At 45.2% G+C, this 15,743-nt stretch overlaps 1 protein-coding gene across 1 annotated transcript in view; it reads left to right on the top strand.

Moving 5' to 3' along the window:
• RHCE (Rh blood group CcEe antigens) overlaps nt 1–15,743 on the top strand; it is a 292,091-nt gene that overhangs the window by 186,429 nt on the left and 89,919 nt on the right. Inside the window, exon 4 of the mRNA XM_078682715.1 lies at nt 6,910–7,063. Within this exon, the coding sequence (XP_078538841.1) occupies nt 6,910–7,063 (154 nt within the window). The remainder of the gene's footprint in view (nt 1–6,909; nt 7,064–15,743) is intronic.

Consider the following 15,743-nt stretch of genomic DNA (forward strand, 5'->3'; position numbering starts at 1 on the left):
TTAAACAGCCAAATAGCCACCAGCACATCTGTGTTACATGTCATCTGCTCCAAGCAACCTGACAGGTTGATTTCAAAAGCCTGTTTTATTAACAACAACACCACCATCACCAATACCACCACCACCATCAATACCACCACCTCAACCACTACCAATACCAGCACCAATACCACCACCACCAATACCACCACCACCACCATCAACACCACCAATACTAACAATACCACCACCAATACACCACCACCAATACCACCAAAAACACCACCCCCACCAATACCGCCACCACCAATATCACCAACACCAACACCACCAATACAACCACCACCAATACCACCAGCACCAACACCACCATCAGCACCACCACCAACACCACCACCACCAATACTACCAATACCACCACCAATACCACCAATACCACCACCAATACCACCACCACCAATACCACCATCACCAATACCACCACCACCAATTCAATATCACCACCACCAATCCAATACCACCACCACCAACACCACCACCACTAATACCAATACCACCCCCACCAATACCACCAATACCACCCCCAACTCCACCAACACCACCACCAATACCACCATAACCACCACCACCACCAATACCAATATCACCACCACAACCAATACCACCACCAATACCACCACCAATACCACCACCACCACTACCACCACCAATATCACCACCACCATCAATATCACCACCACCAATACCTCCACCAATACCACCACCACCAATACCACCACTACCAATACCACCACCACCAATGCCACCACTATCAATACCACCAATACCACCACCACTATCAATACCACCACCTCCACCGCCACCAAGCCTGTTTTATTAACAACAACAACACCACCACCACCAATACCATCACCACCAATACCAATACCAATACCACCACCACCAATACCAATACCACCACCACCAATCCAATACCACCACCACCAATACCACTGTCCAATACCAATACCACCACCACCACCACTAATACCAATACCACCACCACTCCACCACCAATACCACCACCACCACCAATACCACCACACCCACCTCCAATACCAATACCACCACCACCACCAATACTACCATCACCACCAATACCACCACCACCAATATTACCACCACCACCAATATTACCACCACCAATACCACCACCACCACTATCACAACCACCACTAATATCACCACCACCAATATCACCACCACCAATACCACCACCACCACCAATACCACAACCACAAATACCACCACCACCAATACCACCACCACCATCAATATCATCACCACCAAACCTGTTTTATTATCAACAGCAACAAAACCACCACCAACAATACCACCACCACCATCAATACCACCACCTCCACCACCAATACCACCACCTCCACCACCAATACCAGTACCAATACCACCACCACCACCAATATAACCAATACCACCACCAATACCACCCCCAATAGACCCCGCTCATCCCGCTCTTCCTCCGGAGCTGCGACAGTGTAATCACAGAGCGAAAGGTGTTGGAGCGCTTTGTTAGTGTTTATAACTCGGATCATATGTAACTCTCACTTCACACTTTGTGTCTGTGTAATTTACAACACTTACACATCTTCTACACTGTACTATTTATCACTACTTTGAAGACGTCACAGGCCGGTCTTTTCCTCTGATATTTTCAATCTAAGAAGCGGTCAAGAAGGCCCTTTATTGCAATGCAATAGGTCTCGCATTTGCAAGAGCTTAAGCTATTAGTATTGTAAATGGCAATGCCGTTTATTTATGCTTTAAAACCCAAAATATAAATAAAAGGCATTGTCATTTACAATGCCAATAGCTCAAACTTGCGTGAATGCGAGAACTATTGCGTTGCAAATGCTTGTTTCTTCAGATTTCAAATTCATTGATAGATGCCAATGATATTCGATTACAAGTTGGGTTAATGTATTCAACTGATTAAAACCACAGCGTAGAGGATTGGCCACACGAGAATGGATGGCCAAAGTTATGTTTCACTTATCCAAAGCAAAACTGAGTCATTGGCCCTGGTTATCCCAGACCTTATCAAGGCCATTAATGCCTGGTTCTCCTTCTTAAATGTCATGGGTCCTGCAAAATCTGTTTTCGCTTATTGTAAACTTGGTGGGTGGATGGTGGTGAATCATCTTTAAGGCTCTTTGGCTTCAGCAGATATCCTCTTTTCTGGCCTTTGACCTCGTTGCGTACTGCTCCTTGCATACTCAGAGGTCCACCACATAGGCTTTCCCTTCTATCCCTAAAATCGGCCATTCCTATTTAGGGAACTGACCATTCTTTATGAGACCAATTTAATCGGGCCCGTTTTCAGAAGCTACTGAGAGCCTGGCTTCTAGTTGCCCACTTTTTGCCTCTGACAGCAGTTGTTTTAAGTGCCAGAAGCTTTTGCCGTGTTATTTATGAGCTTTGAAAAATTACAACCAAAATCTATACATATAAAAAAATCCTACCCTGCATGAAAGTTGAATAAGCGTTTGCTGCATAATTTAGATAACTTTGTTGCATAATTTGGTGCTCCTTTGCTGCATAGGCTTAGTGACTAGGACAATTGTATACCACTCTGAGTGCTTTAGGAGATGTCATTATCCTGATGAAGCTCATATTACAGAAGGAACTGAGCACATATTTGTCATATATTGTGGTTTCCTGTGTAATATATGGGTTTTATATCACTGCTTTTTGTGCAATAAAAGCACCAAAGCATGTGAAATACATGCCTAATGGCATGGTACAATGGGAGTGACAACTTGTGTGCTAGGTAGACTGATTGACGTTGCCTGCAGCTCCATTTTTTGCATTATTGAGGTATAAAAATATATTGTAATTATTGTTGCTAACATATGTATATTAGAACATACTTAACACATTCTGGAAAAAGGTTGTCACAAATGACACACTAAATCTGGTCCTTTTTGTCCAGATTTGTCTATTCACTCCCATGCCATCTTACTCAAATATCTGATATCAATATATCTATTTTTATATGATAAGATAAGCTTCAGTTTTTGATTTTCACTTATTGCATACTCATTATTTTGAGTTGTACTTTATACTGTCTTTATTGCATTTGTTTAAAAAAAGTTCTATTCTCAGAGCCCTATCCACCATAATGTTTTCACTCAATGCATTTCTCTGGTGCTTCTTCAGGACATGTAGCAACTTGTACATTTTATGTTATGTTATGTGCATTTGTAAATCGCACTAAGGTATCCTGACACTGAGCAGGTGTGTGTGCCTAGCTCTACCTGTGGTAGGTTGATTAATTTAAAAGCCAGGTCTTCAGCTTCTTGCAGAATTCAAGAAAGAGGAGGAGATTCTGATGTGGAGTGGGAGGGTGTTCCATGCTTTGGGAGTGATGTAGGAGAATGCCTGTCCTCCTGATCTGGTTCTGTATATGCGTGGGAAATGTGTGTTCTGCAGATTGGTGGTGTCTGAGTAGTTAATGGAAGAAAATGTTACTGTTCAGGTAGGCGGGCCGAAATTGCGTAGTGCCTTGAATGTGTGTGTGAGGAGTTTTAAATGAGTGCATTTGTGTATCAGGATACAGTGGAGCTTCCTGAGGTGTGATGTGAGTTCTGTGTGGGAGGTGAAGATGGTTTGGCTGCATAGTTCTGAATGATGTGTAGTCTTCTAGCAAGTTGCTTGGTGATCCTAGCATAGAGGGTATAACCCGTAGTCTAACTTGCTGGTGACTTGGGTGTTTTAGCGACAGTTTTTATAGTGTTGCTTGGGAGCCATTTTAAGATCTTTCTCATCATATTCAGGATGTGGAAGCAGGATGGAGTGACAGTGTTGACTTGTGCCGTCATGTCCAGTTTGCTGTCAGTGATCATGCCGAGGTTCCTGGCATGGGTGCTGGGTGTGGGTCCGAGTTTGGCCGGCCACCAGATGGAGTCCTATGGTGAGGTGTTCTTGTCGAAGATCACTACTTCGATCTTGTCAGTGTTGAGCTTGAGGCAGTTGGCTTTCATCCAGTTAGCGCCTTCGGGTATGAGGCAGTGAACTTGTTTCTTGTGTTGGGGGTCTTATCCAATAGAGAGAGTATGAGTTGTGTGTTGCCAGCATAGGAGAGGAAGTGGATGTTATCTGTGTGGATGACCTGTAGATGAGTTTGCAGGCTTCCAATGAGTAAGGTGCCAGGCTGACCGCTTGAGCTCTATCCATTAAGAGTAAGTAGATCCAGCAGAGAGGGGGTCCTTGGATGCCCATCTTGTCCAGGTCCCTGATGATGAACAGGTGTGAAACCGTGTGAAATGCAGCAGAGGGGTCCAGGAGAATGAGGGCTGCCATATCTTCTCTGTCAAGGATCATGTGGATGTCATCTTTGGCAGCAATGAGTGCTGTTTCTGTTCTGTGGTTGGGCCTGAATCCAGACTGTGTGGCGTCGAGGAGCTGGTGGTTCTCAAACTGGTCGGTGAGTTGTCAGTTGATTAGTTTGTCTAAGACCTTTGCTGAATATAGCAGGTGGGAGATGGGTCTGTAGCTGGAAAGCGTGGCTGGGTCAGCAGATGGTTTGTTGAGATGGGGGATGAGAGTGGCATGTTTCTAGGTGTCTAGGAATGTGGCTAAGTCGATAGAGGCATTGAGGATGGGTGTTAATGCTTCTCTTATTGGTAAGAGTCCTTTGATGAAGGTGTAGTGGGGTCAAGGGTCAGATGGGGCCACCAAGTGGATGGTCCTCATGGTAAGCAATTTCTCCAGTGGTGACGGCAGGCCACAAGGTCAGGATTTGTTCTACGGCCATGTCGGGAGATTAAGTTGGAAGAGTGATGAGTTCCCGTTGAGGGTCGAAGTTGCGGCACATGGAGATGATTTTGTTACAGAAAAATAAAGAGAGCTTGTTGCAAAGCTGTTGTGAGGGGGTGGTGTTGACAGAGGCGGTAGGTGATGAGGTGAAATCTTTGATGATGGTGAAGGTTTCATTGCTGCTGTTCTTTTGTCTGCTGCCGTCGATGCAATCTGCAAGACCTCTGCGCTTGGTGTTCCGTATCTGCTGGTGGTAGCATCTTAGGGCTGAATTGAAGATCCCTTTATCTGTGGTGTCTTTACATGTTCTTCATTTTGCTCAAGTTACATGCAGTGATGTTTTGCCAGCCTGATATCCTCTGTGTACTAGCTGGCCTGTGTTTGGGCTCTTGACTTTAGCTTGCGATTGTGGGGAGCCAGGGTGTCGACTAATGTGGTGATCCAGCTGTTGAGGTTCTTGATGGCTTTCCGCAAGTTTCTGGTGTTTTCGGGCCTATGCACAGAGAGGGCAGAAGTCCACTCCTCTTCTCTGAGGCTTTTTGGGGGATTTGGGGAGGTAGGTTTGTGGTAGTGCGGGATGGGTATGCAGAAACTGATGAGGGCATTGTCTGTCCAGGTCAGAGTTGCTGGCTGTCGATTTTCATTTGTGAAAATCAGGTCCAATAGGTTTCTGGAGTTGTGGGTGGGTTCGGTAACATTCCAGGAGATGTCAAGGTTTTCAAAGTTTTCTATATGAACTGTGTGGTATTCTAGGTGACAGTTAAGGTCTCTGAAGAGGATGAAGGTGCTGGTGTTGTGGATTAGGGATGCAAATAAGTTTTCAAAGTCCTGATGATGAACCCCTATCTCTGACAGGATAGAAACATCGTTGACTGTGGCGAGTGTCCTTAAACATATTTTGTATCATATATTAATGGGATGTACTGTTCTTGTGTATTTGATATGCACTACGGTCATTTTTATCACACATCTGTATCATTTTTAGAAGAGCAGTGAGCATGTTTTATTTACTGGCACCCACTACGTCAGTGTAATATATTCTCTGTTTTGCTTTTTTAAATTAAATATCTATTGGTTGTGTTATCAATTGTTCTTTATTGGTCTAGTAGGGGCCACTGTGTTTGTACTGCCCATTATTTATCTATGAATATATCGATGTTAAATAGGTAAATCTGGATTAATTGGAGCAGACTAATGTATGTCATAGCAGAAAGGGCAGTTTGTCAGGGCACTAGACTTTTGCATTCATTTAATTCTTTTAACAAAACGTATAGACTACGAGCAAAACTTGGTCATCCAAGCAGGGACTGCACAGAAGGGGGTTATAGAGTATATTGGACATTATCCTGATTTAAAAATCTACATAGTAATATTTCAGGGTATTAAAAAAAGGGGATTAATGCATGTATTATTTAAACATATGTGTCAGTGAGTAACTAACCGTGATGTATTTTTCTTCACATAACCTCTTAATAAGAACAGAAGCATTATCAGATTCTGTTGAATCAGTACAGTGTATCAGGACCTATTAATCTGCAGACATTCTGTATGTCTTTTAGAGATGAGTGGCCAAGGATTGTCCTACTAATACATATTTAGGTCTTGGTAACACTAAAACAAGAAAAGCGGTTTTTCTTTGAGATCAAATGTAAATAAATCAATATTGACAGTAACACAATCAGAAGAACCAATAGAAACAAAGGAAAGTCCCTTATTTGGGTTTGAGATTTTTTCCTGAGTCAGAGTTGGAGTTGATGGATTTTCATTTGGTGTTTCTACGATGTAGATAGTTGAAACTGATCATGACAGAGCTTGAATGATATTGTCTTTCGGAAGTTTGGGCCTTATTCAGATGCAGACATTTGCCAAAAAGCAGTTTGTACTGTCCGCCCTATTAAGAGGTCATAGAAACTATATACACTCAAAATTTTGCTGGAGAGATATCCACCACTTTTTAGCAAATTTCCCACATCTGCCTAATTTTAAATAAGGTCCTTAATATAGTCTTACATTTATAGCATGTGCTTGCAATTTCTTCTAAAGAATATTTAGAATATTTTAAAATGTTAATAACGCATGTTGCAAAAAAATCTCACTAATTGCATTACTTTTTAGATCGAAAGTCATGTGTCGATGATGTACTTATTTATATTTGGAGCTTATTTTGGACTGGCGATTGCTTGGATCCAGTCTCGGCCGATCATAGGGAGAGAAATTAAAAGGGACAAAGAAAAATCTGAACCTATATCAGAGTTATTTTCAATGATAGGTAAGTATGTTGCTATGATATTCACAACTAGTACTATATTAGAGTTCAAATGTTGAGCTATTGCATGCCTTTTTTTCTTTTAAGTGCAAGCATACAGTACCATCATCACCCGTACTTCAAATGATCCACTGTACCATAATGCAAAGCTTTTCGATCCCATGGTCAAGTGCACACAGTTTTTCAACACTGAATGGAATACTTGGGTAGCATGTGAAAATATACAGTACAAAAATATTGGTTATACAAAAAGGCCAAACATTTAAACTTCAAAAGTAAAGACCATATAAAAATACATATCTACAAAAAAATGGACAGGTGCTTAATGCCACCATCAAGCACTCAGACTAAATATGGGATTTGGGGAACTATTAATGTTGAAATGCTGAACCACAGGTATCTATTTATGATGTATAATCATTGTTTTTCTAGTCTTCCTATTTTAGTCTTTATTTATGTATTGTGTAATTTTGCTGTCCGTACTTTTCACAGCAGCTGTGCACTGATTTACTATTAAGATTCTGACAAGAGGGGCAAAAATATAATTTTCCTAGTTACACATCTCTTATGAATATAACCCATTCAAGGTAATATTTAGAAAGACAACATTCTTATTTCAGCTTGACACATATACAGAGTTGAAGCACCATTTTGGTTAAATATATAGAAAGTGATAGAGTGAACTACAGATTTTGTTGGTATTGTTGAGGTGTCTGAGGAAAAATAAAATATTTTTAAACAATTTCCTGTACCGCTGCCTTGGTGAGATGCATTTCATTTAATATTGGTTACCAAATGGCAACTTGATTTCTTTGAACATAAGGCTATCGTTGTGAATCAAAGTATAGGCAACAGATGAATGTATCCTCTGTTGTGTTTTTGTGTTAAATGCACTGATGACTTTTCCTCCCAAATCATAAGAGTAGCATAAATAACATCACATGACAATTGACCCCCTGATTACTTCACAGGAGGTGCAATTGCTTATCTTTTGACTCTAGGAAAGAATGATTGTAAGTTTTATTAAATACCATTTATTGAAAACCTGAGGGGATTAATAAGCAATAATTGATAACAGGCAACTACACTGGAACTAAAACTAGCAAAAACTAAAGACATTTTACTTTTAGAAAGAACACTCATTATATTAGTTTTATATGATACATTACAACACAGTCCACAGGGTTTGCACAGAATATCGTAGGAGAAGAATAGCTACCATTAGCGACACCTAAATTATTCTTATGGCCATTGCTTTCTTAACCCAGTGCTTCAATTAATCCGCCATGTATAGTCTATAACAATTCAGTGTTTGTAGAAAACGGTCCAAACCGAAAAAGCACCTGATTTGATATATCTACTGTTTGCATGCATGGGCTTGCCCTGTCTGATTCTCTTTACCCTGGAGTGACTGAGCCTGTCATAGCGACTACTTAAAAACAGAGAGATATTTGCTTGTTGAGGCCGAAGTGGCTTCCAGTATCCATCAAAGTTAAGGAATCTGAAAGGTGGTTAGTAAAAGTAGGAGGCACCATAAAGTGGAAGTAAGTGTGTGTCTCACAGAACACCCATATCCAACCCAAGTCCCTTCCTAAGCATGAGACACGCTCCACACACCTAAAAGGTTCCCTCACAAAATACATATGTTCTCTCTGTACTTCGTCATCGTCGGCCCATCCCACATCCCCCAAATACATTACATCACTGTCCCTCATGCTTTTGAACTTCCCAATCCACCACCACTTCAGAACCTGAATATTCTCTTCATCTCTGAAACCTGCTTCACTCTCACATCAGCGTTGTCGATTAATTGGTACTATATGGTTACTCATTGCAAAATTGTGAACACCTCCACAGTTATGGAGTTTGGTAGTTATCATCCACACAAGTCTTCCTTACTTTGCTTGGTGCTAAGCAGAGCTATATAAAAGTTGTTTGATCTTGTACCCTGCATATTTCTGTTACACCCATAAACTTAATTCTATTTTTCCTAAGCTACAGGCTTCACAGTCTTCAAAAGTCCAAGTTGTCAGTACTTGCTACCTCCTTGACTATTTATGGCAACACTCAATTCCTCTAAGATTTAAACTTTCCCAGTGATTCTATAAACAAAAACATGAAAGTCTAACTTTCACAAACTGACCTTTTCCAACATTGCATATCCTACATGCTGCAAAAGTAACAATTGTGAGTTCACCCTTAACTGACATCCCGAAAGTATCTTGACAGACAACCATCTACTTTAGATTAACCTCAAACATTTGACATTCCATTCACTATTCAACACTCCAACCCCACAACACACCCAGTGACACACACATGCTCTATATAGTTTCTATGGACGCATTTCTAAAGAATATAATTGCCCTCTCAATAATGGCCAACCCAACCACAGATGCCAGCACCATATACTATACCAAAATGAGGTATAGTGTGCACAGAGTCCAGTGGAACCCCAAAGGTAGGCAAAGGTAAAATTAGATAGCACCTTTCTCTCTATTTGTGGTTGTGTGGGCAAGCAGTAAGGCTTTATCAGAGGGTAGTGTTAAGCATTTATTGCACACACACAGGCAAGAAATGATGTCACACACTCAAAGACTAAACTCAGATGAATTTGTTTGTAATTAGTTATTTTATTGCTAGAACCAAGCCAAGCCTAAGTTGCGTGAATCTGTCTTCTTGGTTCAGGGCTGCCCCCTAAATACTGTATTTAGGGGGCGTTTTAGGGGTCTAGAGGTCAGTAGCCAATGCGCTACTGACCTTAGGGTGACTACACCCTTGGTGTGCCCACCCCATGAGGGAGAGTGGACACAATCCCTAATCCTGTTTGGAGAGTGCCTGCCATCTGCAAGATGGCAGGCACTGAAGAGTGAGCTTCACCTCTCCTCCCCATCTGAGGGGTGGAATTGGCAGATGTGGGCACACCATCTGTGCTATGCTCATTTTTCCCACCTGCCTTTCAGCCGAAATGGCAGGGAAGAGGGAGGCCTGCTCCTGATAGCAGGAGAGGCTGGGGTCGTGTTACAAAGGCAGCAAAGGAAGCTCCCCAGCCACGCATGGCTCTTCCTGGCCTGGGGGAGGTGTGACCACCTCCACACAGGCAATGCTTTGTTTCTGGGCTCCAGAAACATGTCTCATGGTGGCAGGCTGGTGGTTCCCAGTCATGGAACCCACCTGAGGCTGGTCGTTTTTCAGTGGGCATCTCTAAGATGCCCTCTAAGGGCATTTTTCATTAAATCCCACACTGGCATCAGTGTAGGTTTAATGTGCTGAGAAGTTTGATACCAAACTTTCCAGTTTTCAGTAAAGCCATCATGGTGCTGTGGAGTTCGTTATGGCAAACTCCCAGCACCATATACTCTTAATGGCATTACTGCACTTAAAATGTCTAAGTATTGGTCTAGACATTGTAGGGGTACAGGGCTCATGCACCTGTACTCTCACCACTGGTATAGTGCACCCAGCTAGAGGGATGGCTGGCCTATGCCAGGCCATTGGTTTTTGTTTTGTTTTTTTTATAAATCTTTTTATTAAATAAAGAAAAACAAAAGATACATAAAAGAATACTCAGGTAAATGCCATCGATTCCAATGCACAGGTTACAGTACCGTACAGAATGAAATCTTCTACATTCAATAGTTAGGGTCCATCGGATTCTTGCACTGCCTCATCCAGGCCTGACATGGGCGGGTCACAAATTTCTCCCTGATAACTATTCCACGCCCCCCAAATCTTACCCCACTTCCACGGGCAACCCCGGGCCACAAAGACTGACTTTTCTCTGAATATACACCAATCAGGGTCCTCCGCCCACTTGGTGACCCGGGGCGGCTGGCTGGCACCCCAAAGTTGAGCAATGTTACGCTTAGCCACCATATACGTCAACGTAACCCACTGCTTCTGATACACATTTAAATCAGATGGTTCCCAAACATTCAACAGACATCTCCGGGCCTCCGGTCTCACCTCCACTCCCAACACCTCTCCCAGCTCGGCATGTATCCCGGCCCAGTATGTCTGTATCATGTCACAATGCCACAGTGTATGCATCAAGGTGCCCTCTTCTCCGCACTCCCGCCTACAAGCTCCACTCTCAGCCCACCCCATTCGCACCAGGCACGGCCCCGTGATATAAGACTTATGCAAGATCTTCAACTGCACCAATCGGAGCTGCATCTGGATAGCAACTGCTTTGGGGGAGGCCACCGCTTCTGTCCAATTCTCATCATCCAACTCTAGCCCATCTGCGCTCCACTGAGCTCTAACTTTCAACAATGGGTTCTCGGAGTGATTAACCAGTTTTCGATAAATTAGCGATATAGTTTTCTCTGGGTACCCGGTCCTCCAGAGGGGACGCCTCTGGGAGATCCGTGCCCCTAGGGACATGTGTAGTAAGAGCATATCTCACCTGCAGATAACGGAAATATTCATTCTGGTGTAGTTTGTATTGCTCCACAAGGGACTCAAACGTATGAGCCTTTTCCCCACACATCTTTTATCCTAGTGATTCCAATGAGGTCCCATCTATCGAAACCTTTGGTCTCCCACATGCTGCCCAACTTCTCAGTATTGAACAGAGGGGTGGCCAGTGTGAGCCTACCCTCCCACCCAAGACTTTTATTGGCCGCGTGCCACACCCGTATCACATGAGCAGTCGGACCAGTCAGAGGAAATCTACCAGGTCTAGAATACAAGGCTCTGTCAATCATCCCTCCGGGGGCCTGACCTCGGTCCATGGCGTAACCCGGGTCCCCGGGAATCCCATACACTATATGGTTCAATGCGGCCAACTGAGAGGCCCAGTAGTACTTACGCAAATCCGGAACCCCGATCCCACCATCATACCAAGGGAGGGTCAACTTGCTAAAAGCTATACGGGCGCTTCCGCCCCAGAGGAGCCGCCTCTGGAGGGTCTCAATCTCCCTAAAGTAAGCGGCCGGCACCGGGTCCATCGAGTTCTGCAAAGCATACAAAAACCGAGGTAGCGCCATCATCTTGAACAAAGCAGCCCTCCCGAGCAGAGAGAGGGGAAGGGACCTCCAACGTTCCACGTCTTTCCTACACCTGCTCAACGGAGCAGTCAAGTTATTCTCATATCTCAGCTTCGGATCAAGCGTAATATATATGCCCAGGTACCGAAAGCCCGTCGTCTCAATCCGCACAGGACACGACTGCGGGATCGCTGGCGGGTCACCCACCACCACAAACATCACCGACTTGGCCCAATTAATGTCCAATCCAGAGTACCCGCTAAAAATAGCAAGCACATCCAGGAAAGTCCGAAAGGACTCCCTGGGCCTAGTGAGGTAGAGCAACACATCATCTGCATACAACGAAATCTTATCTTCCCATTCGGGAGTCCACCGCAAACCCCGGATCGACCTATCCCATCTCACCCATGCAGCCAGTGGCTCCATCGCGAGTGCGAAGAGCAGCGGGGACAGTGGGCACCCCTGCCTAGTTCCCCTCTGTAACTGAAAATCACGGGACTTGCAATTATTAACAATCACTCTAGCTAGGGGCTTTGTGTATAACAGGCGCACCCAGATAATAAACTCGCTTCCAAAGCCAAACTTCTCCAACACAGCAAATAAATACCACCACTCCACCCTATCGAATGCCATCGAAGCGTCCAAGGAGACCAACACCGTCGGCTTATGTATTTTGGAGGCCCCCCCGAGGACCCCCTGCAACCGGCGCAGATTCAATGCCGCATTTCGACGCGGCATAAAGCCGGATTGGTCTGGATAAATCAGAGATGTAATCACCTTGACCAGCCTGGTCTCAAGGAGTTTCGCCAATATCTTGGGCTCTGCATTGAGGAGGGATCTGGGCCTATAGGAGGAGCATTGTGTCCTGGGTTTGCCCACTTTATGAAGGACCACCACATTAGCGACACGTTGATCGTAAGGAAGCTCACCACACTCCTTACTCTCCATAAACATGGCGCGCATATAGGGAGCCAGTTTATTTGCGTTCAACTTGTACAGTTCAATAGGGATCCCGTTCTGACCCGTCACTTTACCCAACTTTATCTGCCTAATCGCTTGGGCCACTTCGTCGTCCGTCAATGCAGAATCCAGGAAACTTCTGTCCTCCTCCGCCAAACAAGGTATAACAATATCCCTAATCATCTCACTGTTTTCTGCCGCACTGAATGCACTCCCGGCCGTATAGACCTTCTGGTAATAGTCAGCAAACTCATCTGCCACCGTCTGCGGATCCGTGAGTATCCTTGACCCCGACCCCTCCAACTCCGGTACAAGCACAGAGGCCCGCTCCCGCGCTAAAGCCAAGCAATCAACTTTCCGGCCTTATCCTCGTGTTCATATATACGGCTCTGAACCGCAGCATGACTCGCCACTGCTCTATCCCTAACAAGCGCTCTATACTCCTCCTCTCGGATAGGCCACTGATGGAGGTCCGCCGGTGTATGTGTCGTAGCTATCTTCTCTTCCAAGCGCGCAACTTACGCCTCTTTCTGAGCCACTTCCGCCTGCGCTCTCTTTTTCTTCCCTGACACCAGGGACAATACTTCCCCCCTCGCCACGATCTTATACGCCTCCCAAAGGGTTTGAGCGGAATCCACCGAGCACGTATTCTCCCAAAAGTAACAATCAGACATCTGGAGAATTTCTCTCTTAATGACGGGGTCTTTCAACTGCCAAGCACTAAGGGGAGCGACCCTGCCAACCGCCGGCAGCTCTAGGTTAAGGTCTACCCACAGCGGGGAATGATCAGCTATTCCCCTCCCGAGGTAAGGCGCCTCACGGATCTTAGGCGCCATTGCCGCCGGAAGTAGCACATAATCCAGCCTAGACAGGCTACCGTGAACCGCCGAGACATGAGTATAATGCGTAGCCGTCGGGTTGCGCGTGCGCCAGCCGTCTATCAAACCCAGCGCTGCCAGAAAATTAGGTAACCATTTCTGCAATTGTCTAAGCGCACGGGGCGGGCTACGATCCATCTCGCCATCTAGCACTGAATTAAAGTCACCGCCAAACACCAAATCCCCATGGGGCAGAGAGAGGAAGACGTTGCCCAAATCATGATAGGTCTCATTCTGCAGGCCAGGTGGCGTGTATACCGACAATAGAGTAACAGTCCGGCCCCCGACCTGCCCCGAGACACCCGCATATCTACCCCTCTGATCGATCCAAGCGCCCTGTACCGACAACGGGAACGAGTTCTTGACTAGGATCCCAACCTCTCTGGAACCAGTAGTGAATCCAGCGTTTGCCACTAATTTATACCCACCCTTGTGGAGTGCCAAACATCTATTACCAATTAAGTGCGTTTCTTGCAGTAGTACCACATCCGGAGAATGTCGCCTAATAAGCTGACTCACCATCCCTCTCTTAATCTTGTCCACCAGGCCATTCACATTCCAACTCAATACTTTCATCCCCGACCCTCTAATACTACGTGTCTCTGTACCCATGCAAAACAAATTTTGCAACCATGTCATCACCTGAGATCAAAGGAAAAACACAGTAACAACCACACCAAAACAATCCCGTCCCTTCACCCCCCACCCTGCACCCCTGCTCTCGGCATATGCCAACCCCCAACTCGCAGTGTGCCTGTCGCCCCATCATCTAACTAACCTACTATCTAAATATAGATCAGAGGAGGAAGACAAGCTCTGCAACCCCGCCCCCGCCCATCCCAGTATCATTCTGCGCCCACAGCAATACTCAGTGCAGAGATGCCGGCCTGCAGCACTGTCTCGTATGCAAATCACCAACCACCAAACCACGTTGATCATAGTATTTGGTACTTATCAGTCATGTCTCCGAGCATCTTGGTCATTCTCACCACCGTCCCCCCGGGGTTCCTCTTGGGGGTGAAACCTGTCCAGCCAGTCCGAAACTATTACCGGGTCATCAAAGAACCAAACTTTCTCCTCAGCCTCGACCCTCAGCTTAGCAGGACACAACATAGCATATTTCAATCCACGCTCTCTAAGTCGCCGCTTGACTCCAAGAAAGCTCTGTCTCTGCCGTTGGACCGCTTGGGTAAAATCCGGAAAGAAGTTCAGAGTGGAGTTCTCATATCGCAGAGGCCCTCCCGGTCTGGAGGCCTGCAGGATAGCATCCCGATCCCTGAAGTTAAGCACCCTTGCACTCATTGGACGCGGCGGGACCCCTGGCTTAGATCTTCCTCCCGGAATTCTATGCGCACGTTCTACGGTAAAGAACTTTCCTAACCCTTTCGGCTTCAAGTGGTTGAGGATAATGTTCTCCACAAATAGGTCGGGGGTCACTCTTCTGCCTTTTCCGGAACTCCAATAATGCGTATGTTGTTCCTGCGAATTCTTCCCTCGTAGTCAACAAGCTTGCCACGCATCTGAGCGCCAGACTCCTTAAGATCTCGGACATCCTGCTGAAGCTGCGAAACGTCGTCTGTCAAGCTTACGGTCTTGATGTGTAGTGATTTGACCTTCTCACTAGTTTTGGTGAGATCGGCACGGATTAGGTTGACTTCAATGGTCACAGTGTCCAGTTTATGGTCTAGTGATGCCATCTGTTGCCCCAAGGACGTCTTAAGGCCATTTATAGCTGCCATAACATCCTGTAGCGTGGGCTCCAACGCAGCTTCCACCGATTCTCTGCCTCCCTCCAACACTCGACCCGATCCGGAGGGCGAGCCCTTAGGAAGCGTATAACGATCGAGTTTATTG

Source organism: Lissotriton helveticus, chromosome 3_1 (assembly GCF_964261635.1).
Source record: "Lissotriton helveticus chromosome 3_1, aLisHel1.1, whole genome shotgun sequence".
NCBI classification, from domain to species: Eukaryota; Metazoa; Chordata; class Amphibia; order Caudata; family Salamandridae; genus Lissotriton; species Lissotriton helveticus.